Below are 25,222 nucleotides of genomic sequence, written 5' to 3'. Positions count from 1 at the left end.
AAAATGAGATGATGCATCTGAAGCACTTAGCACTTGGCCTGGCGCGTGGGATGTGTGCAAAAATCACATCCTCATCATATCTTTGGCATCTCTGACTTACCTACCCAGCAAGCTTCAGGCTCAGGTTGGGGAGCAGAGCCCAGGAGAGGTTTGGAGCAGGGGATCAGGAGGTAGGAGACAGCCAAGCCTCCCATGGTCACCAGAGTACACATCTGATATTCAAATACATGAATCAAGAATCTGGAGGGTTTCCTATTGCCCACCAGCTGGCAGGACCACTTAAAGCTGCTAAGTGTTCCATCCAAAGTCACAAGCCAAAAAGGAAACGGACCGTGACCAAAGGCACAGCTTCTCAGCTGACAGTTATGAAGGGAAGAGAGAAATTTGGTCTCTCTAAACATCTGGCACGAGCAAACATCTGGTCTAGTTTTCCCTCAATATGTACTAATCATGTGTACCAGAGAGAAATAACAAACAAAAAAACGGAAAGCGGAACATTAACCTTTTCATTCATTTCTAGGGAGGAAAGAAAATAACCCCTTCACCCATGAGATCAGAGTAGTTAATGAGGACTTTGAATCCCAGGGATTCAAACTCGTTTCTCTAGTTCTGGCAAAATCTTACAGTGTTGGCTTCTGAGTGGGCTTCCCAGCACTGGGCTTTCCCATGTGGGAGGGGAGACAGTACCATGTCCTTTCCCTGTGGGAAAACAGAACTACTTGAACTGGCTGCAAACTGTACTCCAGCTCCCTTTATTTAGGCAGAGATGCTGTCAATGAACAGTGTGAAATCCTTCAGAATCTGTTGGGATGAAACGGATCCCATAATAGGCAAAGCTAAGTCAGGATGGTGACATGAATTGATGGCATACAAACTGATCCAAATTGAAAGCAAGGACTTCCTCTGAATTAGGGCTTCCTTGGTGGTTCAGATGGTAAAGAATCTGCCTGCAATGCAGGAGACCCAGGTTCCATCCTTGGCTCAGGAAGATCCCATGGAGAAGGGAATGACTACCCACACCAGTATTCTTGCTAGGAGAATTCCACGGACAGAGGAGCCTGGCGGGCTGTAGTCCCTGGGGTCACAAAGAGTCGGTCACGACTGAGTGACTAACACACACACACACACCTCTGAATTAATTTGCGATATCTTGTTCCTCCAGCAGGGACCCTCCTGGTTTCTCATTTTAATTGTAGATCAGCATATTCTCTCAGACAGTTCATCCCAGGAAGAGAACCTGGCAGGCAGTCCAACATGCTGGGGTGTTGGGCTGATGTTGGCCTTATCATCTGCAGGGCAGGTGATAAGCACATCTCCTTTCTAAGAGTTGGGCAGAAACAATGGTGGCCGAGAAACCAGGCCCTCATTTTCCAGCAGAAATCTCATTTCTTGCTGGTCAAGAGGGTTTGAAACACTAATGAATGGAAGAGAGATGGAGGAGGCACCTGGGAAAACCTCCAGTCATCAGGAAGGAAATGATTTCAAATATATTCATAGAGGGGGGCGGAGAACTGACCCAGTTTATGAGGAGATTAAAAAAAAATCCTTTTGTGTAAAGGAATTATTCCAAGTTTTTCTTCCTGTCCAGTGAAAAATAAAAAGAATGAAACCAAACCCTTGAAACTTGAACCAATTCAGGGCTACAAAGGCAACTGGCAATTTTGTTTGCAGAGGAGTCGAGGTCAAAGAAGAAAATATGCCATTTGTTTCTTACCCTAAACTGCTGCTTCTCCTGTCCTAATAGCCATTCAGCACTTCTGAAATTTCCTTTAACTAACTGTACCAGGGAGGTGAGCACTGTTTCTGAGCTGCCCATCCCCAAAGGGCAGGAAGGCACCGAGGGTGATGTCTGGAGAAAGTCTCACCTGAACAGGCTTTCTTGGTGCTGATGTGAATTACCAGGAGGTACTGGTATGAGCTCCACCTGCCACCAATCTCAGTGTCTCCTGAGGGCTGACCAAGAGTCACAAAACATCTCTTCTACTGAGCACAAACATCTGTAGTGGTCCCCACATCTAGTTGCATATCAAATCACATCAGTTCAGTTCAGTTGCTCAGTCGTGTCTGACTCTTAGCAATCCCATGGACTGCAGCATACCAGGCATCCTTGTCCTTCACCATCTCCCAGAGCTTGCTCAGACTCATGTCAATGGAGTTGGTGATGCCATCCAACCATCTCATCCTCTGTCATCCCCTTCTACTCCTGCCTTCAATCTTTCCCAGCATGAGGGTCTTTTCTAATGAGTCAGCTATTCACATCAGGTGGCCAAAGTATTAGAGCTTCAGCTTCAGCATCAGTCCTTCCAGCATCAGTCCTGTTCAGGACTTATTTCCTTTAGGATTAATTGGTTTGATAGCCTTGCAGTCCAAGGGATTCTCAAGAGTCTTCTCCAACACTATAGTTCAAAAGCATCAATTCTTCAGAGCTCAGCTTTCTTTATGGTCCAAATCTCACATCCGTACATGATGACAGGAAAAAAACATAGCTTTGACTATACAGACCGTTTTCAGCAAAGGAATGTCTCTGCTTTTTAGTATGCTGTCTAGGTTGGTCATAGCTTTTCTTCCATGAAGCAGGTGTCTTTTAATTTCATGGCTGCAGTCACCATCTGCAGTGATTTTGGAGTGCCCCAAGATAAAGTCTGTCACTGTTTCCATTGTTAACCCATCTATTTGCCATGAAGTGACGGGACTGAATGCCATGATCTTAGTTTTTTGAATGTTGAGTTTTAAGCCAACTTTTTGACTCTCCTCTTTCACTTTCATCAAGAGGCTCTTTGCTTTCTGCCATAAATCACCTAGGGAACTTATTTTTTTTAAAAAATAGGTACTTCCCAGGCACACAGAATGGGAATTGCTGGTAGGACGTGGCAATCGACAATCACCTGGCTAGCTGAGGGAGCCTGATGCTACAGATCTGCCCCTGACTGCTGTCCTGCCGGGTCATAAACCATTCCCTGTGCCCCTCTCCTGCCCGCCCAAAGCTCTCATGTCAGCATCACTGCTTGCACGTATGAAACAGAATCAAGGGACTGTCTCCACAAGCCCACTATTATCTAGCAGGTGCTGGGGGCCTCCCTCAGCCCTCTACCATTCGCACATTATCTTGGATTTGTTTTTCAGCTTGCAAATTGTCATTTTAGAAAATGTACAGGGAATTGGGAGCCACATTTCCAGGAGTTAGGAGAGGAGGACTGTGAAAGGAGAGACACGTCAAAAGGCAGGTCCTAGCATGGAGTCCCCAGGCTTCTGGAAAAGCCAAGCAGGTGGACCAAGATGGGGCACCTCAGCCCTTTGCTCTCACTCACTCACAGAGGCCTGCTGGCCCCATGGTGTGGGCCTGGTCTGTCTGGTCCATGGAGAGGCTGTTGATGGGGAGCTCCACGTTCACAGGGCTTCCCTGATGGCTCAGCGGTAAAGAATCTGCCTGCAATGCAGGAGACACAGAAGATGCGGGTTCGATCCCTGGGTCAAGAAGATGCCCTGGAGGAAGGCATGGCAACCCACTCCAGTATACTTGCCTGGAGAATCCCATGGACTGAGGAGCTTGGTGGGCTACAGTCCACAGTGTCGCAAGGAGTCGGACGTGACTGAGTGACCGAACATGCACATATGCCAGGTTCATAGAGACGAGGCTCAGTCCTGGACTCCATCCTCACCACCAATGCCTGCGGAAGACCCCTCAGACCCTTGCCTACACGTGGGTCTCATCCTTCCTGACTGGATGGCCAGGACTCTGGATTCCACATTACCTGGAACCTTCTTTGTTCATTCCAAAACCATGGGCTCCTCCAGCGGTAAGTCATCACAGGAAGGCCTGAGGATCCACAGAGCGGGCAGGGGTGTGTCTCCTGGGCTCATGGAGTTACCAGAAGGGAAGGGGAAAGGGTTTCAGAGGAGGTGGGGATGAATGCCAGCCTGGGCCCCAAGGCAGAGTGTAAGAGGAGCTGGCATGTGAGCTCAGTTTGGACTAGACACTGTGAGTACTGGGGGGGCACAGGGAGGAGTGTTGGGCTGCAGCCATGCAAGGGTTGGGGGAGGGGAGGGTGCACAGGCAAAGAAAAGGGGTGGGGTGCAAAGCCTAGTCAGAAATCACAGCGGATGGCTCTGGGTGGCAGACAAATAGTCCTGCGCTATTCTCCCCGTCATTTTTATGGATCGCAGTTCAGCAGTGAGTTGTGTTTCCTGGTGTGCTCATGAGGGGAGGTGAGCCCAAGGTCCTTCTACTCTGCCATCTTGAATTGCCCCCTCTGTCTTGCCCTCCTCTTGAGGCACTGTGGGGAGAGAGCAAATTAGCCAAGGTGGCGTGCTCAGGCTCTCTCACCCCACGTTTTGTAAATGAAGACTATGTAATAGCCGAGCTCACTTGCAGCACTGCGCATGTGCGTCACGAGGTACTCGCTTGGTCATGGGCTCCTCGCTTGGTCATGGGCTCCTGTGTGTGACACGTCTGTGTGGGCTTCACCATGAAAGCACTGGCTGCTGCTGCGCTGGGGCTACACTGGAGTGACATCATGGGTATTTTATGTGAGCTTATGCTATGGCTCCGTTACAGTTCTGTTATGGTTCTGTTGTGGTTAGCTGCTACGGCTGCTAAGTCAGCCAGGAGAGAGGCTGTGCTGTGGCTGCCGTGCCAGCCAGGAGAGAATAAATGTGTCTGCAGTTCCTATGGCTCCTCACGTCTTCTTCCAGCCTCTTAGCTCGAGCCTTGCCTACCCTGAGTTCAGCGAACAGTGTGAATAGCAAGACAATTGGCGTCACGAACAGGATCTGCGATACAGGCACCAAGGAGGCATGTGGCCTCTGGGCTCATTAATCTGGCCCCTCTAGACCTCTAGCTGCCGCTCAGACTAAGCTCCCAGATCCTTGCACGGCTGTAGTCAGCCCCTGGATCTAGCTCCCCTGCAATGACCACATCTTGTTGCCACATAGGAACTATACCAGATCCTTCTGGAGGAAGGTGTCAAAGAAAGCTGGTTGCCATTTAACATCAGTTTTCTCCTTCCCCCATGACACACAAGTTCTCTCTGGGTTCATGGCTGCCCAGAACACCTTTCCAGACCCCCTTGAAGCTGGCATACAACATTCTGGCCAATGGGACACAGCAGCAGTATTCTGTGGCAACTTTCAGGAACCTTCTTAAGGAATAGCTGGTGCGCACCCTTGGCCTTCACTTTCTAGGTTCCTTCTTCCATCCATTTGAGCCTTGAGATGGGTGTGCTAAATTGCTTCAGTTGAGTCTGATTCTTTGCGACCCTGTGGGTTGTAGCCCACCAGGCTCCTCTGTCCATGGGATTTTCCAGGCAAGAACACTGAAGTGGGTTGCCCTTTCCTCCTCCAGGGGATCTTCCCGATCCAGGGATCGAACCTGTGTCTCCTGCTTTGGCAGGTAGGTTCGTTACCACTAGCACGACCTGCGAAACCTGTCTTGACTCAAAATGGTGGAGCTGGGAGCCGGAAGAAACCTGGGTCCCTGAGAACTTGGAGCAGAGCTTCGTTTATGTGTGAAAGGAATACATGTGTGTGAGTCACAGTGATTTCACGACCCACTGCCAAGTCTAATGTCAGCTGATAAACTGAGTTGCCCAAAGTTGACTCTGTATGAAAACCTTCTTGGACCTCAGATACAATGGCCAGGGGAACGCATGGAGTCATGACACAAAAGATTACAACTTCCTGATTCACTTCCCAAATCTTCCCCAATTTGTGGGAGGTTGGACATTTATTATTTTGCATGAGGTTTGGATGTAAAGTTTTACATCTGTCTAACATACTTTGCCTGGAAAATCTCATGGATGGAGGAGCCTGGTAGGCTGCAGTCCATGGGGTTGCTAAGTCGGACACGACCGAGCAACTTCACTTTCCCTTTTCACTTTCATGCATTGGAGAAGGAAATGGCAACCCACTCCAGTGTTCTTGCCTGGAGAATCCCAGGGACGGGGGAGCCTGGTGGCTGCCATCTATGGGGTCACACAGAGTCGGACATGACTGAAGTGACTTAGCAGCTTAGCAGCAACATGTACAAAGGGTTAGCATGAATCGCTCACGCTGTTTAAAATATTCTGCCAGAGAACAGGGTCTCCCCAATGTCTCTTGCTGCAACCACCTTGGGGTGTGATCATTAAGAGTTCTTTGCCCTTCTGACTTGCACAGTCTGAATTCTATTTCCTGAACAATCAAGCAGCTATTTTTGCTGTGGATGCTGAGGCTCCTCACAGGAGTTACTCCCAGTTTCTAAACATCCTTCTTTGTAGTTGACAGAAACTCCCCAAACTTCAGGCACCTGTGTAATCTTTTGATTTTGTATTTCCTTATTTCTGCTGGACCACTTGTCTCAGCCTCAGCTCGCAGGGAGTCTGGGGTCTCAGATGATGAGCTTCTTCATTCTGAATGGCACTAAGATGTGGACCCTTTTAAAGACCATGTAGGGTTTGCACCATGCAAAGTAGTCCCTCAGAAGAGAAGCCATCATAGACATCCTCAGACACAACTGCCTCTGCCTGTCCTAACCCTTTAGAAAATACTTTCATCCACATTATCATTCTGCATCTTGGTCAAGTCTCACATTTGTCTTCCAGGAGACATATTTCAAACCAAGACCTGTTCTGATGTTGAGTACAGGTTGGACAGATGCAGGTACCCAGCAACTGAAAAAAATGTGCTAGTCCCCACATGAGTGAAGAGAAAAGGCTGCCCTAGCTAATCCTGATGGGATCATTTAGCTATTTTTGCAGTTTATCATGAGCTTAAAAAATTCATTCTGGTTCTAAAAAGTAGAAATTTGCAGAGCCTTTAAATTAATACTTATAATTCATGAAAGTTTAGGCTTGGTCATATTTCCAGCATGTTTCCATTTATCAGCACCATCATTACTGACGACTCATGCTGTGTTAAAAGTGAAGAGTTTCAGTTTAGGAAAGTGAAAAATTTGGGACATGGATGATAGTGAGAGCTTCACAGTAATGTGAATATACTTAGTGCCACTAAACTGTACAGTCAAATATGATTAAAATAGTGTGTTTTATATTATGTGACTTTTGTTGTTGTGGTTTAGTCAATAAGTCGTGTCCGACTCTTTTGCGACCACATGGACAATAGCCCACCAGGCCCCTCTGTCTATGGGATTTCCCAGGCAGGAATACTGGACTGTGTTGCCATTCTCCTCTCCAAGGGCTCTTCCTGACCCAGGGATAGAACCCACATCCCCTGCATTGGCAGGCAGATTCATTACCACTGAGCCACTTGGGAAGCCATGATTTTTTAAAAAAAGTGAAGGAAAAGATCTAGGTAAGAAAAGAGACTGCCTATCAGTTTCCAGGCTTAGAACAGCTGTCCCCAAACTTTTAGGCCCCAGGGACCAGTTTTGTGGAAGTTAATTTTTCCATGGACTGGGGGTAGGAGGCATGGCTTTGGGTTGATTCAAGTACATTACATATACTGTGCACTTTATTTCTAATCTAATCCTGCCACTGATCTGACAGGAGGTACTGGTCCACAGCCTGGAGGTGGGGGTGCGCTGACTTGGGGCACAAAACCTCAGGCCAGTCCAAACCTCTGAGGCTTTTTCACAAAACCAGCAGTCCTGAAACTGAACTAAGCCTCTGCTTCAGATGCTCAGAAGAAGCTTCTTAAGCTCTTTACAAAGCTCTCCAGGAGTCTTTTGAGCCAGCCAAGCATTCCTACTCAGACACGTGTTTGGGACCCGGAGCAGTACCTTGATATAGTATCTGATAAGGATCCTTCGGAGATCAAAAACCTGCAGCATGGTGGCTGCGTTGTTGTCCATGATGCTGTAGCCCTCCAGGATGTACTGGGTCCGTGTGATCTCCCAGGTGAGCCAGCGGAGGTTAAAGGCCGCGTTGCAGGACAGGAGGTGGGGCAGGTGGCCTGGTTTGCAGCAGCAGCAGCCCCTGTCGTCCTCGTCACCCTCCGTGATGGCTTCCACCTCCCTCTGCTGGCAGTAGGTTCCTGGCAATAACAAACACGATGGAAGTTTACAGGAGGTCATAGGATAATCTTTGTTTAGAATGGATTTCCCCCTTTCCCTTACTAAGAGGAAGATGTTAAAGAGAGTCTGGAAATCAGAAGATTTGTATAGTTCTTAGTTCAAGAAAGTACCCCCAAATAAGTCACCAATCTTATAATCATTAATTCATTTATTCATTCATATTTATTTTGACTCTCATCTCCTCCTGTGTTTTTTTTTTTTTTTGTCTGTCTATGTGTATGTGTGTGTCTTAGAACAGACACATTCTCATGACAGCCATGGACATTAATGCCAAAATGCAGGATGGTTATATGTTGGGGGCCAGAGTGAGGCACTCTGCCCGTGGCAAGGGTCATGAGGAAGGAGGCTCGACATACGCAAAGGTGGGATTGAGCAAGCCTCAGGAGTCCCCCTGGAAATCCTCGAGCATCTACCCCCATAACCAGAGCCTGCCTGCTTTACTACTTTGTGCTCCCACCTACACCTCTGACTTTATGGGGGGCTGTGCCCACCACCTCTTTCGGAGAAGGAGTTAACCTAGAGCTCCAGTTAATAAAAACTCCTGGGCGTGACAAGAGTGTTTTAACCTACAAACTCCTCTGAAGGTTCTCTAGCCTGCCTGACAGGCTTGTCCGGCCACATGTGATTGCTCACAGCCTCCCAACCGTGAGAGGCACGAGATGCTTTAAATCTTCTAAAAACAGGTTCCTTAGAAAAGTTAGAAAACTATTAGTATAAGTATAATGGGCTGATTAGAAATTGTATTGGTGAAGGGTTTTTCATTTGTTGAGCCAATGTTTGTTGTTAAGTCTCCATATCCCCTGCCCTTACACACATTAATGAATATATAGAAGAAATAAGTATTAACCTTTGATATTAATCACGTTAGACCTTAGGCTAAGTAAATTCTTTCCTTAACTAAAACCCACTACACCCTCACCCTATAGGAATGTAATTTTATTTGGGTGGCGTCTGTTTTAAGAATAATCACCCCTGGAGAAATAAGTGTCCTGGTTGACTGACCGCTGTCACAAGGAGAGGGTCATAAATTGTCAGCAGGCCCCCTGGCCAGATGATGATGTAACACCCCTAAGACCTCTGTATACATTTGTATGAAGCACCTGGCTTTGATAAAAGTCAGGACTGCTGACCCCGCGTGACTTTTGCATAACATCTCAGTGTATAAAAGTAGACCATGGAAAATAAAGAATTGGGATCAGTTCCTCGAAAGACTGGTCTCCCCATGTCTCTCTCTCTCACTCTGGCTGAGTCTCCATCTGGAGAGCGGAACCCGCCATGGTTACTAATTATGCCTGGGCTTCTAAGATCCGACCGGGGAGGCCTCAGTGTCTCCTCTCCTTCGGGAGAATGGAAGGACGCCTGTGGCCTACGTAAGTGGTGCAAACTTCTTGTCTTGAAGTTTTATTGGTCTCCCGCGTAAACCAAGCTACTCAGCCTCTTTTCTCCACTGAATTTTCCTACTGAGCTATCCTCATTCTATTACTCTTTACATCTCTAATTAATATCTAATTGAAGCTATTGTATCCTGATCCTCGCCGATGCCGTCCCTGCTTCGAATACCCTGGATCAGCAGGGGCTGGACCCCGGCAGTTATATCCTTCAGTTTCCCTTTCCAAAAACCTGCAGGTCAAGGCTGAGCCAATAGGAGGCTAAAGAGTGTGGCAGGTGGTGAAGTCAGAGCAACCAGATGCATGTTGAAGTGTTATGAGGAAGGGTGTCCTGGAAGACCTTCTTGGCCCAAGTGCGAGGGCATAATCACCTCACCTCGTACGACTAGAAGCAGGACATCTGACTCCTTTAGCAAGTATTTTGAAACTTAATGCAAACATGAAACTGTCCCCACACCCATTTCCACATCGTTCACTTTTCCTGGGATCGTATCTCATTATTCACAATGCCTGGTACTTGGTAGATGATAACAAAGTGGTTGGTGGAATGACTGAAGGAAAGGCTGGATGAACAAATGAAAGAATTCTTATCCAGATCACTATAGTACAGGCATGCATGCATGCTAAAGTTGCTTCAGTTGTGTCTGACACTTTGTGACCCTATGGACTGTAGCCCGCTAGACTCCAGGCAAGAATACCGGAATGGGTTGCCATGCCCTTCTCCAGGGAATCTCCTGACCCCCACACCTCTTATGTCTCCTGCATTGGCAGGTGGGTTCTTTACTACTAGTGCCATACAGGCAACAGATACCTTATTGAGAAAATCTACAGGGCATGCAATAGCCTCTGGCTTCCCTGCTGGCTTAGACGGTAAAGCGTCTGCAATGCGGGAGACCTGGGTTCGATCCCAGGGTTGGAAAGGTCCCCTGGAGAAGGAAATGGCAACCCACTCCAGTACTCTTGCCTGGAAAATCTCATGGACGGAGGAACTTGGTAGGCTACAGTCCATGGGGTCACAGAGAGTCGGACATGACTGAACGACTTCATTTCACCTTTCACATTACTGGAGGAAGATAAAGACAGGCGATGTTTAAACTAAGTCTCTCTATAGTACCCATGAGTGAGATGGTCATAATAGATCACAGAGGAAAAACTGCACCCTTCAAATAAAAATGTATACACAGAACTGTCATGATAACAGCCTATGAACTAGAAATCAAGATAAGGAAGAAGAGAATAAGCAGGTTGTTGTAACATAAAGTGAAACAGTGAAAGGCTGATCCTGGGTCTTAGGATTCCATTTGTCTTTCTCCAAGACCTCACCTCTTTGGGTCTGAGCTGCAAAGCACTCTTTATTAAACATTTCAGGGCGCTCTTTGCTCATTCTGTAATATGAAACTTTTATTCCTGCAGGGCAAGATGTATAGAAATAACACAGGTGAACCACAATCACTGAGTAACTCAAACCACATGTTGGGGGCACCCAGCGTGAATAATGACCTCCAAGTCCTAACTGAGCGGCCCACTGGAACCCCAGGACTGGGGGCACTGGGCACACCAGCAACACTGGTTAATTATACGATCTGGGGAGAAATGCTCTTTCAGTGAAAGTAAGACAATCCATAGAAATAGACCTCACAAAGGAGAAGCACAAAGGGGGGAACTTCACCTCAAATAGATTAGCAAAACTCTTTCAATGACATGTCTTGAGGGTTTTTTCCAGTTTCTGCTTCCTTCCTTCTTCTCCATCCAGGTTAGGCATTTATCCCGTTGGGCTGATGTCAGTGCTGTTTGTTTGTTTTACATCAAACTGGAAGGAGTGTGTGCGTGTATTCATGAGTACGTGAAGACAATGCATAACTTGGATTTCTACGATCTGAAGAAAATAACTTAGAGGCATCCTTTGTGAGAAGGAAGAGCTCATATCTACACTGATGAGAGGACCGGCTGAGGAAGGGGTTTGCTGTGAAGGACTGCTAGGCAGTCATAACTGCCCAAGGCTTTTAACAAACACCCAGGTCAGGTAAGTCTTGGTACCTTGTTTTAGGAATGAAAGGTTCATACAGTAAGCACCCTAGACAAGAAATTTCCAGTTGAGAACTTTATCTCCTATCGCTGACAATCCTTCAGCTCTACCATCTCCCACCTCCTCTCCCTCCTCCATTCAGTAGCTCTTCTTGCCTGTTCACTTGATGCCAGCCCCTATATGTCAGCTATTGTACTGTCCTACTATGCTTTTCAAGGTGCTGTCCTGTAAGATTCAAAAGGTTTTCTTTATTTCTTGTGTTTGTTTTTAACGCATTATTTGTGTGAAAAGTATTATAAACCTATTACAGTACTATATACCCAATTGCGTCAGTTGGGTACCTAGGCTAACTTTACTGGACATAGGAACAAATTGAACTTATGAACATGCTCTTGGAATGGAATCTGTTTGTGTGTAAGGGACTTACTGTAGTCAGGATCACACTGTAAAAGAATACGAGAATGATGAAACACAGCCATTTCTGCAAAGGCGCTAATTCTGCTGTTCACGTGAAAATCAGGCCCATGTTCTTCTCAGAGAGCCTCCCTGGGTGTAGAGCTGCTTCCTTCAAGGGGGACCGGAGGTCAGTTGCCCCACACTTGACCTTTTCCGGATGACTGTCTCTGGGGTTTCCACTGAACCGAACTCCTGGCATCTTTTATGTGGCCGTGTTCTCATGGTCTAAGTCGGTGGGACATGGAAAGCACTAAATAAATATTTAAAAATGAATTTTGAGAGTATCTTGGAATCTTTCATTCTGATAAATGATTATGCCTCATGAAAGCTGTGAAAATTGAGTATTTGAACTGAAAATGTGTCCAGTAGATCCCAGATATCTTGCACACAGGATATGCATGAATTTCCCAAGTGCAGCCAAAATGCAGGGCAGCCATTGAGGCTGCGGCTACACCAGACGGGCCTCTCCTGACCACCTGGCCATGTCCTCCTCCTTTTCCTCGTTTCCAAAGGAGCAAACACTGCCTCCCTTTAAGCACCACTGGCCATCTTTACCAGGGACAGGTCAGTGCTGGCTTATTTATTCACACTTAATTCTAAAAAGATATGAAGTCAGTCTTAAAAGGCATACACAGTACAAAAGCAAATGATGAAATTTTAACTGAAGATGAGGATAGGAAAAACATAACACAGCCAGAAGAATGTCAAGAAGCCTTCACTTCCTTCTATGAGTCCTATAAATTTACTAAAGGTGGACCACTGATTTCACTCAGGCTTTCACCAACCAGTATAGAAAGATAATGAGGAGTTTCTCATGTCCTTAAGACAAAAGGAAAATAATTGCTTGGGAGGATCACAGCTATTTCTGTTGAAGACAGCAGAGAGATGACATCCCCAGACCATCACAGAGAGAACACTGTACAATATGGTGTCCACTGTCCTTATCAGCACTACACAAGTACAATCACGAGGTTCCACAGCTGTTCTAACAGGATTAAAGTACAATAAAGAAAAATTTCTATAGGTGACCAAAATAATTCAGTTTTAGGCATGTGGCTCTCCAGAGGTCTGGTGTCACCCAAGGGCGGATTCTGGAGATGCAGAAGGACTGGGAGGACCTCACACCTTTCAGGAACTCCCTGATATGGACCATGTCTCTCCACTTAGTTTTTAATTAATTAATGTTTTTAGTGCAGCCAAAAAAATTGGGATCTTAGTTCCCAGATCAGGGATCAAACCTGTGTCCCCTGCAACAAAAGTGCAGCAGCTTAACCACTGGACCACCAGGAAGCGCCCCCCTCCAGCTAGTTCTGACAATGACTGTGTATTGAGGGGCGGTGTATTTTAACATACTTTCCCTGACAAGCACAGGAGTATAGCTATCCTGTGGGGCTGGTTAGTGCGGGCATGATTGCTTTAATGGTAGAGGTAGAGGTGACATTCTCTGGTGAAAACTGGGAAGCCAAAGGAGAAAGCCTATGAATGTGAGAAAGGAAGGGCAGGCAAACAAGAGCGGAGGAGGTGCCCTCCAGGCTGGGAAGTGGGGCTAAGATCCCTGGAGGGGAGAGGGGAGGCGCAGGGCAGGCCGACTAGAGCGGGAAGTTGATGCCTATGGAGACATTTGAACTTCATTCTGTAGGTGACAGATAGGTAACAGGTATTTTTAAGTCCCGAGGAACTGAGAGAATGTTGCACTTAAGAAACATTCCCCTGCGGCCTTGGGGGAGTATAGAGGGGAGACTGCTTGGGGCAGTCAGCCACCCACAGTCCCATTTCAAGTGAAGAGTGATAGGACGGAAACTAGGGTACAGGCTGTTTATGGAGAAACCGGAGGAAATGACGGAGGCGCTGAGCCATTATGTGATGGGGACTTCAAAGGATGCATTAGAACGGATCCCCTGCAGCAGTAAGGCTGCACTGGAAGAATGTTGGCTTGTTTACAACCTTCCAGCAAGAGTAGGCACATGAAAGCCCAAATGCACAACGTGTTTAAGATTGGGCTTCCTGGCCCTCCAAGTTCCTCTTTATCTGATGTGAGTTGTCCCAAGGACTGGCTAATTGGATTCCACAGAAAACCGCAAATACCATCAACATTATGATGCTTTGTGTTATCCACTAATTGTTGTTCCGTCACTAAGTTGTGTCCGACTCTTTGCGATCCCTTGGGCTTCAGCACGCCAGGCTTCCCTGTCCTCCACTACCTCCCAGAATTTGCTCAAGTCATGTCCATTGAGTCAGTGATACTACCTAACCATCTCATCCACCAATAATGGTTTACACTAACTTTACTAGACGTTTATTTGAGCTGAGTTTTGAAATGGTCACAGCTTTCATCAGCCTGACATGCCAGGCATATGGGGATGATGTTTTCTATATGCTAAGCAGTGAGGTCTCCTGGAGGGGCTGCCAGAGAGAAGTTTAGATTATCCTTAAACTAGCCAGCTTGTGGAGTGGGGGATAATTAGGCATAGAAGGAGAAGAAGGCGTCAGAGGATGAGATGGCTGGGCAGCATCACCAATGCAATGAACATGAACTTGGGTCAACTCTGAGAGATAGTGAGGGACAGGAAGGCCTGGCATGCCGTGGGTGTCCATGGGGTCACAAAGAGCCGGACACACCTGGGCTACTGAACAAAAACAGTGGCTGAGCCAGTGCTTTTCAAGTTGCAGGTGCAGTGTACAGTTTGGGGTGTATACTGGACTATTATTGCATAAAATGCATTTCCTTCTGAGATCACAAGTAAGCTTGTTCCTGAATTGCTCAGGTCCCCAAAAGGAAGAGGTTACCAGATACAATAAGTTCCCTGCATGTGAACAAGTGCCATTCTAAGACAGCATTTGTAAGTTCAATGCATTCATAAGAGTAACAAAGTTAGCCTAGGTACCGCCCTAACACAACCAGCTATTCAGTACTGTACTGTAATAGGCATACAATACTTTCCACACAAATGAGACACAAAAAACAAACACAAAAAATAAAGAAGACACTTTTAATCTTACAGGACAGCACCTTGAAAGTACAGTAACACAGCACAACAGCTGGCATACAGTGGCTGCATGCATGTTCGCATCTTTGAAATTCGCACCCTGAAGGCGCATTTGTAGGGGACTTACAGTATAGTCACTGCTGAGCTCAAAGCAGTTCACTTTATGCTAAAGCTGAAACTCCAGTACTTTGGCCACCTCATGCGAAGAGTTGACTCAGAAAAGACTCTGATGCTGGGAGGGATTGGGGGCAGGAGGAGAAGGGGACGACAGAGGATGAGATGGCTGGATGGCACCACTGACTCGATGGACGTGAGTCTCAGTGGACTCCAGGAGTTGGTGATGGACAGGGAGGCCTGGCGTGCTGTGATTCATGGGGTCGCAAAGAGTCGGACATGACTGAGCGACTGATCTGATCTGATAGTTGCTTTACAATGCTGTGTCAGTTTCTGCTGTACAGCAAAGTGAATCAGCTGTATGTAAACATATATCCCCTCTTTCTGGATTTCCTTCCCATTTAGGTCACCACAGAGCACGGAGTGGAGTTTCCTGTGTCACACAGTAGTGCACCCGAGTGTCTTTTAACTGTCACACTGAGAGTTTAGGAGAAGTGTATTGGCTCAGTGTGCAGTAGAGAGAAAACTATATGAAAATAATTTATAGCATGTTTGATTTTGTGGTCATAGCAGAGATTTTTTATTATAACAGTTCTGTCTTCCAAAGAGCCTCAATTTGCTTCACAATCTGGCCATAGAAATACAATCTGTTTTATGACCTGTTCAGCAAGTGAGATTTTGAATGTGGCATAACAGTTTTTCTCAGAGAATTTTTATATTCAATATTTTAAAAATTTTAATTTCTGTTTATGGGACATTTACCAACTTAAAAAGTAACCTCTCAGAGAGCATCTCATTGATTGCACACATCAACCCAGCTATGCAGATGTAATCTCTTCTTTTAGTAATAATTTCTTCTAGTAAAATAAGGACACTGAGTCTTCAAAACATCTTGTCTAGTAGAAAGTTCTGGCCTTTTGAATTCAAAGTCCATGGTTTTCCCTTATCACAGAGTGTCTCATGAGCCTTGACAAATTACAAGCAAAAGTTCCCTGAATTTACTTTTTCCTTCTAGCCTATAGGAGAAAATGAAATAAACCAAATCCCACAGTGCATAGGGGAATTTATGGTGGGCAAATCTGAAGCATAAGAAAGGCTGAAATATATACAATAATGGTATCTGTGAATGATATGGTATCCCCCCCCCAACCCTCCATTTCTAATGAGAAAAACCAATGCATTCAATCTTACTGAGTCATTTACTTTCTAATTAATATTTAATTCAAACAAGCATTATCTTGCTTTTCTCCCACACACTTTGAGTGCTGAATGTTAAAATACGCAGACTCTGTTAATGTTCTCCAGGAAAGCACTTCTCCTTTCCCAGACTCGTTATCTGCACAAGCAGGGCTTTGTCTTGTTCACCAATATGTCTCATAACTTGAAATGAAGAAAAATACGCATTGAGGAATTCTGAGTGAGAACCTATTATTTCATGGGTAAAGTTTGGAACCAAGGGACTTAACAGCTTCCTCAAGCTATACAGACAAAAGAAGTAGACTCACTAATGACCTAATTGTTGCCATAGAGAAGAGAATTCTAGCTGGTTCCAAGATGAGTGGGAGCTCTGACTATTCGTGGATTAGCCAGTTAGGATAAGGGTTTGGGTTGAATTAGCTTTAGATTAGATTAGGTTACATACTTATTTTTAGAATGTCCCCACAGGGTGGTGATTATGGGGTGTTAGCCAAACTATGAGATGGCTGATAACATTTCACACAGACAGGAATGCAAATCTCATTTTTGTGATATTTTCCAGGCCTGATGGTAATGTGTGGCTACCTCTTGATAACTATGCCTTTGCTTTCCATGTTCGTCCTGCAGGAGCTGTGCAGTTTGCGTGGTTGCTAAGGCAGTCAGCAATTCAAGAAACTGAGCTCCTAGAAGTGCTGGTTCTGTATTAACGCTTAGAAGTATATTCAGGTCAAAGTTTTCTTTTTGAATTTCAGCAGCCAAAGAGATGTAAAGACAATGATTATTCATTCTTTTTTTTTTTGGTAATCTCTCCTTATTTTTCATTCCTTCTTTCCTTCCTCCTCCTTCCTTCCCCCTCTTTCCTTCCTTCTTCCTTCCCTGCCTCCTTGTTTCCCTCCCTCACTCCCTGCCACCTTCCAAGGCCATGGAGTTTACTACAAAGGTCATGGACTTTGGAGTCAGCCACAACTAGGCATTTACCCCTCCTCCACCACTGACTTTGAAGCCTTGGGCTTCCTCCCTGGGAGGAAATTCTATCAAACTCCCGCAGGGAGTTCAACTTTCTCCCCATGACATGGGGAAGGCCGTATAACTCCTGGACTGCTGAGCCATCAGAGCTGGAAAGAACTTTTTTGTTGTTGTTGTTTCTTTCTTTTTAAAAAAATCAATTTATTTATCATAATTGGAGGCTAATTACAATATTGTTGTGGTATTTGCCATACACTGACATGAATCAGCCTTAGGTGTACATGTGTTCCCCATCCTGAACCCCCCTCCTACCTCCCTCCCCATCCCATCCCTCTGGATTGTCCCAGTGCACTGGCTTTGAGTGCTCTATTTGGGCACCATCAAACCTGGACTGGTCGTCTCTTTCACATATGGTAGTATACATGTTTCAATGCTATTCTCTCAAATCATCCCACCCTTGCCTTCTCCCACAGAGTCCAAAAGTCTGTTCTTTATATCTGTGTCTCTTTTGCTATCTTGCATATAGGGTTGTCATTGCCATCTTTCTAAATTCCATATATATATGTTAATATGCTGTCCTGGTATTTTTCTTTCTGACTTACTTCACTCTGTATAAATAGGGTCCAGTTTCATCCACCTCATTAGAACTGACTCAAATGAATTCTTTCTAATAGCTGAGTAATATTCCATTGTGTATAGGTACCACAGCTTTCTTATCCATTCATCTGCTGATGGACATCTAGGTTGCTTCCATGTCCTGGCTATTGTAAACAGTGCTGTGATGAACACTGGGGTACATGTGTCTCTTTCAATTCTGGTTTCCTCGGCGTTTATGCCCAGCAGTAGGATCACTGGGTCACATGGAAGTTCTATTTCCAGTTTTTTAAGGAATCTCCACACTGTTCTCCATAGTGGCTGTACTAGTTTGCATTCCCACCAACAGTGTAAGAGGCTTCCCTTTTCTCCACACCCTCTCCAGCATTTATTGTTTGTAGACTTTTTGATAGCAGCCATTCTGACCGCTGTGATATGGTACCTCATTGTGGTTTTGATTTGCATTTCTCAGATAATGAGTGATGTTGAGCATCTTTTCATGTGTTTGTTAGCCATCTGTATGTCTTCTTTGGAGAAGTTAAGTTTTTTGACCCATTTTTTGATTGGGTCGTTTATTTTTCTGGTATTGACCTGCATGAGCCTCTTGTATTTTTTTGAGATTGATTCTTTATTCAGTTGCTTCATTTGCTATTACTTTCTCCCATTCTGAAGACTGTCTTTTCACCTTGTTTATAGTTTCCTTTGCTGTGCAAAAGTTTTTAAGTTTAATTAGGTCCAATTTGTTTATTTTTGCTTTTATTTCCATCACTCTGGGAGGTGGGTCATAGAGGATCTTGCTGTGATTTATGTTGGAGAGTATTCTGCCTGTATTTCAGAGCTGGAAAGAAATTATAATCACACCAAGGTTTTGATGAAGAAATTGAGACTCTGAGAAGTCAAGTCACATGTGTGCTCCCACTGAACATCCTGACCTAAAGTGGAGTTTTCTATGCACCTGGGAAATTGAGGGCATTATATCCCAGTTATTTCATGTTTAATAAACCAAATGAACACTATGGTACAAATTTCCAACCAAAAGGAGGAATGAAAAAAGGAAATGGTCAAGTAGAATGAAAAGTTTTTGTTAAGAGCTCTGTGGGTTTGCCCAGCTCTAAGCTGGAATCAAGATTGCCAGGAGAAATATCCACAACCTCAGATATGCAGATAATACCACTTTAATGGCAGAAAGCAAAGAGGAACTAAAAAGTCTCTTGATGAAGGTTAAAGAGAAGAGTGAAAAACCTGGGTTAAAATTCAACATTCAAAAAACTAAGATCATGGCATAAAGTCCCAACACTTCGTGGCAAATAGATGGCAAAAAAGAGGAAACAGTGACAAACTTTAATTTCTTGGGCTCCAAAATCATTGCACACAGTGACTGCAGCCACAAAATTAAAAGATACTTGCTCCTTGGAAGAAAGGTTATGACAAACCTAGACAGCATATTAAAAAGCAAATACATCACTTTGCTGACAAAGGTCTGAATGGTCAAAGCTATGGTTTTTCCAGTAGTCATGTATAGATGTGAGAATTGGACCATAAAGGCTGTGCACCGAAGAATTGATGCTTTCAAACTGTGGTGCTGGAGAAGACTCTTGGGAGTCCCTTGGACAGGAAGAAGATCAAACCAGTCAATCCTAAAGGAAATCAACACTGAATATTCACTGGAAGTCCACTGATGCTGAAGCTGAAGCTTTAATACATTGGCCACCTGATGTGAGGAGCCAATTCTTTGGAAAAGACCTTGATGCTGGGAAATATTGAGGGCAAGAGGATGAGATGGTTGACTGGCATCATTGACTCAGCGGACATGAGTTTGAACAAAGTCAGAAAGATAGTGAAGGACAGGGAAGCCTGGTATGCTGCAGTCCATGGGGTCACAAAGAGTCGGACACGACTGAGCGACTGAACAACAAACAACCCCTAAGTAGCTCTGAGTCTTGGGAAATAATTCATCTTGAGGGGTCTGGATTTCCCCATCAGTTAGATGGGAGGAAGTATTGGGATTAAGGCCAATCTAGAGGTAGATGTCACCTTCACAGGCAGGAGAGTGCTTTGTATCTTATAAAAGTCTCTATCCAATGCCCTTTTTTTTTGCTCCTATTCTTGGTTCTTCTTCATTTGTAATGACAGGATTTTCAAGTTGTCTGACTCCTTTTGTTGGCAGCTCTGTTCTCCTCATTCATGTTTCTCCTCTTTTATAGAAATAAGCCAAACCATCAAGCTGGGTCACTTGGATGACTAACAGAGAACAGAAATGGATTGAACAGATAATCAACTCTCACTTTCCCATTTTTCTGTGTCCGCCTACCCGGATGATGGTTAAATACAACAGATTCCATTTATTTTGAAAAGCCTTGAATTTAGTGCTCCTCACACTGAGGGTCTTCTAAAGTGCATTGTCTGTTCCCTTGACCTTTGACTTAAAGCTAACTAATCTACCAATTCTTGAATGGTTTCCTTAAAGGCTCTCTGGTTGGGTAGATGCAAGAAATATTCATAAACCAAGAGCAGCAAGCAGTACAATCATGTTTCCTTACATGAACAACAACAACAACACAAAAATGTATTTCTATTCTGGGATGCATGGGCCAAAAGAATAGAACAGAAAAACGTGGCTTCTTTATTTGTATTCTTAGTTTGAATTTATTCTACTATAGTACCATCCAATGGAAACAGCATGGGCCATGAACCTACATCAATTGTTTGGGCTACTCAGGTTCTAAATCCTTATTCCAATGTTGGGAAATTACCTGCTGTGCCAGAGGCTGGCTAACTGTTCAGCAAACTTTTTACTTTTTCTCCTGGGTACTCAGCTATACAACATTTCTCTTATGCATGTTTGAAATGTGTGCTCAATGCCTTCAGTCTTGAATGACTCTTTGAGATCCCATGGACTGTAGCCCTCCAGGCTCCTCTGTCTATGGGATTCTCCAGGCAAGAATACTGGAGTGGGTTGCCATTTCCTACTCCAGGGAACCTTCCCCACCCGGGAATCAAACCCACGTCTTCTGTGTTGGCAGGAGGAGCCTTTACCACTGTGCCACTTGGGAAGCCTCCTGACTAACCCTTCGATTCAAAGATCAGTTAAGTTTGCCAAAGATGCTATAAGCCACATGAAACTTGTGCTATAACTATAATTCAGATTCAACTCAGCGAACCTTAAAAGTTCTTCCCTTGAGTTCCAGGAAAAAATGGAAAGCTCTCAAAAATAGGCAGTTCTATTGCATTATTGTACCCAGACACTTAATTTCTACCACCTACTGTGGCATTTTCTGGTATTTGAGAAAAATATCAGGGAAATGTTGCTTCTCTATTCTTTAGAGTCTGATCATCCCTCCCTTGGCCCAATAACCTTTTCCCAAATAAGCTCCCTAAATTAGATTCCTGGAATTTGTAAGGACGTGCAAGAATTCTCCTTGGGTTATAGGTTTTAAAATATGAAGTGACGGCCATTAGTTCTTGGTGGAAACACGTCCTTTGGTCACTGTGAGGTTCTAGAAGGCATGACCGGGCTGTTTACCTGTCTAGCATTGTCGGTGACCCCGTCCTCCCAGAGCACCTGGAAACCACATCTAGCTACTTGGTGCATCCTTGTAATCACACCAGTTGTTCCCTCTTCTCCGTTCTAACTGCAGCCCCTCCTCTGCTGAGCTGACCAGACCCCAGCGCCCTTTCTGATTCCAGCGCCCTTTCTCTGGCCCCCAGGCACCCTGCGCACTGTGCTGCTGTAACAGCCACCTCTCTGGGCAGTAATTACTTATCATGTGCCTGTCTTCTAAGGGAGGCTTCAAGCTCCACAAGGCAGGGCCTTTACTTTTCTACTCAGAGCACCTAACTTACTGCTTGACATATAATCAGTGCTGAATAAATATCTCCCAAAAGAGCATTAAGAGCTTCCCAGGTGGCTCAGCAGTAAAGAATCTGCCTGCAATGCAGGAGACCTGAGTTCAGTCTCTGGGTCGGGAAGATCCCCTGGAGAAGGAAATGGCAACTGACTCCAGTACTGTTTCCTGGAAAATTCCATGGACAGAGGAGGCTGGCAAGCTACAGTTCATGGGGTCACAAAAGAGTCAGACACAACTTAGTGACTAAACAACAACAAAAATGAATATTAGTCACATATGTCCAACTAGTATGTGATACATTCACTTGGATGAATCCAGGGCATTTAAAAAAAAATATTTAAAATGGGGCTCTTGATTGCATCCTCAAAACCAATGTGCCACTCCTTATCCAAGCTTCTCAGTTTCAGTAAATGCACCAATGTCCATCAGGCTCTCGACCTAGAAATCAGGAAGCATACTGAGCACCCCACCTTCCCTCACCCCAACATGCAGGCCTGTCCTCCACCTCTGAGCCTCCCAGCACATCTCTGCCTCTGCCGTCCTCTCTTGCTGGGGTGACTACAGGACACTCCTAGGTGGTTCCCTCTTTTCTCCTTTCATCCCCTCCAGTACATCTTCCACACAGCAACCAGAACAAGCTCTAGGTCAGTCATTCCCATTTTCAGAACATTCCATGGCTCCTAACGGTGCACAGAATAAAATGCAGCACCTCCCCCTGTCTGGGAGAAACCCCATGACCCCCCCCCAACCCTGCCTCTCTGGTCATGGCATTCCTCCTGGGTTGCTCCAGACTCAGACATTCAGTGCTTCCCAATTCCTGGCCTGGAACATTCTTCTCCCTGTTCTCCTTCTCAGGACCCTTCCCTGACAAACCTCCTCACCTTCTGCACTGATTGTGGTCATAGAACTTTATTTACCTCCTCTGTACTGTTCCTTAAGCTGTGATTGGTTTGCTCTTTTGTTTGCTTGTTTATTTGCCACGTCATGAGGGTAAGACTCAAGGTCACGTGCCATTGCATCCTCAGCATCAGAATGTGGCCTGACACAGACAGGGTGTTGAGGTAGAGAAAATCATGTGTGAATGAAAGACTACACAAAGAACCTGGGAGACAGGGCCACAGGAATATCCATGATGCTGATCCCTGAGTGATCACCATACAACTGCAGCGTCTGATTCATGGAAAAACCAGGATCACTCTTCAAAGATACAGGCAGACTCAGTAACCACAGAGCAGTGAGCACTCATGTAGTGCCTGCAAGTGGGCTTCCCAGGTGGCTCACTAGTAAAGAATCCACCTGCCAATGAAGGAGACATGGGTTTGGTCCCTGGATTGGGAAGATCCCCTGGAAAACGAAATGTCAACCCACTCCAGTATTCTTTCCTGAGATATTCCATGGACAGAAAAGCCTGGTGGGCTACAGTCCATAGGGCTGCAAAGGAGTCAGACACAACTTAGCACCTAAACAACAGCAGTGCCTGCATATACGTGATCTCAGTTAAATCACACAACTGTATGAGGCAGTCATTCTTCTTATTATCATTTTACAATTTTTAACAAAACTCAGAGATACTAAATGACTCACCCGCAACAGACTATGGCATTTGTAACCCAAGGAAGCAGGTTCCATTTTAGGTCTAGCTGACTCCACATGGAGCCCCCATGCATGGTCCACATTTATTTAATGCTTCTGAGTTTTTCCCCAAATAAAACCAAAGTTCTGACTTGCTACTCCTAAGGTTTACACCAGACTGTACATTTAACCTGATTACTAATTCAGATGACTGGACTTTCTTTATATCCAAATACATGATGAGATGTGGTTGTAGCAAGCTCCCTAACTCATTCTCTAGGACAGGCATCCCACTCTTCCTTTTTAAGGATGACTTCTTAGGAAAGCTCTGCATGATAATTCACTCAAATGACCAACTTCCAACAACTTCCACAATAAAGAGATTCTTACCTCGGAATTCCAGTCCTCTAAGTTGAAAGGTGACAAGGCCATTGCCGATTTCAATCAGGTGAACGAAAGCATTGAGGTAATCCGAAGCCAAAATAAAGCAATCGCCAGAGCTGTAGTTGCCCCACCGGCCAAGGATGAGGTCTCCACAGAGGGACTCCTGGAGCGCCCTTGTCAAGTGCTCATAAAAGATGGAATTGAGGTTGTTGCCATCGCTCCCTGAAGACAGGACAAGAAGTAATATGCCCAGTGAGTCCTGCTCCAATGTGCTCTACCTGGGAGACAGGCAGTTGTCATCTGATTAGGGGTGAATCAGACTCCTCAGACCTTTCGCCCGTTGTGGTGGGTTTTGTGAGACCCTCCTATTTCTTCCCTCTATGCTCTTTCTGGTCAATGTCATCTACATAAATGAACTGGATTCCTGTCTAAATGAGACACCTGACAAATTCCTATCTCCAACAGAGATCTCTTGCCTGGACTCTAGACCTGTCTACTTCCTCGTCTACTTAACATTTCTTGTATGTTTCCAATGTTTCTCCTCCATCCAGTGTGTTCAAGTCAGGCCCTGCCCCCCCAGTCCCGCCCCCAACCTGCTCTCAGCTGTCCAGTTGGCCACAACCTAGGCATCTTTCTTCCCACTCCTTCCCAGCTAAGGCTCTCCATTTCACATTCTTCAAGCATTTTTTTTGCATCTTCCTACTTTTTTCCATTCCCATTACCCTTGCTTTATCCCAAGTTACACGGTCTCTCAGGTAGAGGACCACAAGGGTCATGTGACTGACCTATGGGTCTTCACTAGGACGTGCTTGCTCATCGATTCTCTACCCCCCAGCCAGAATGACCTTTCAGATGAAAGAAGAACGTGTCACCCAGGACCCTCCAGCCCATTTCTTAAAGTGGTTTGTTAGGGCTCTTAAGGTAGAGACAAGACTTCATAACATCACCTGTAATAGGGTGCCATAAGTCATCCTCCAGGAATAAGCTAGGACACCAGCCTGATCAAACCCCAGGTGTATGGTCACACCAGGGGCGGTGTGTGCTCTGCTCCCCACTTCAGTGTCCATCCTCACCTCTCACTCATCTCTTCCTCAGTCTCCACACTTAGCAACACAGAACTTCTCCCAGTTGAGTGACTCACCTGCCCCTTCCCACCCTGGGCCTTTGCAGAGACTAATCTTTCTGCCTGGTTTCCCTTCATTCTTCTCTGTCTTATTACCTCTACTAATCTTTAGATCCGGAGAAGGCAATGGCACCCCACTCCAGTACTCTTGCCTGGAAAATCCCATGGATGGAGGAGCCTGGTGGGCTACAGTCCATGGGGTTGCTAAGAGTCGGACATGACTGAGCGACTTCACTTTCACTCTTCACTTTCATGCATTGGAGAAGGAAATGGCAACCCACTCCAGTGTTCTTGCCTTGAGAATCCCAGGGACAGGGAAGCCTGGTTGGGTTGCTGTCTATGGGGTCGCACAGAGTTGGACACGACTGAAGCGACTTAGCAGCAGTAGCAGCAGCAGCAATCTTTAGACCTCTGTTCCACAGCCACTTCAGGGAAGCCTTCCTTGACCCCTTTGCCAGGCCATGTTATAGGGCATCAGGACTATGACCCTCTGCTTGAAAGCACTTGAAACAGTTGGAATTTGACTTTGGTTTTTTTGTGTATGTATGGTTATTTGATT

The 25,222-nt window shown here is 45.4% G+C and overlaps 1 protein-coding gene across 1 annotated transcript in view; it reads right to left on the bottom strand.

Moving 5' to 3' along the window:
* Positions 1-25,222, bottom strand: part of PCNX2 (pecanex 2) — a 311,350-nt gene that overhangs the window by 46,754 nt on the left and 239,374 nt on the right. Inside the window, exons 25-26 of the mRNA XM_005891898.3 lie at positions 23,547-23,762; positions 7,715-7,968 (exon numbers count right to left, since the gene is read on the bottom strand). Of these exons, the coding sequence (XP_005891960.1) occupies positions 7,715-7,968; positions 23,547-23,762 (470 nt within the window). The remainder of the gene's footprint in view (positions 1-7,714; positions 7,969-23,546; positions 23,763-25,222) is intronic.

This window comes from Bos mutus, chromosome 28 (genome assembly GCF_027580195.1).
Source record: "Bos mutus isolate GX-2022 chromosome 28, NWIPB_WYAK_1.1, whole genome shotgun sequence".
In the NCBI taxonomy this organism is placed as follows: domain Eukaryota; kingdom Metazoa; phylum Chordata; class Mammalia; order Artiodactyla; family Bovidae; genus Bos; species Bos mutus.
Note: the sequence above shows the minus strand (reverse complement) of the source record. Positions and strands in the feature narration are given on the sequence as shown.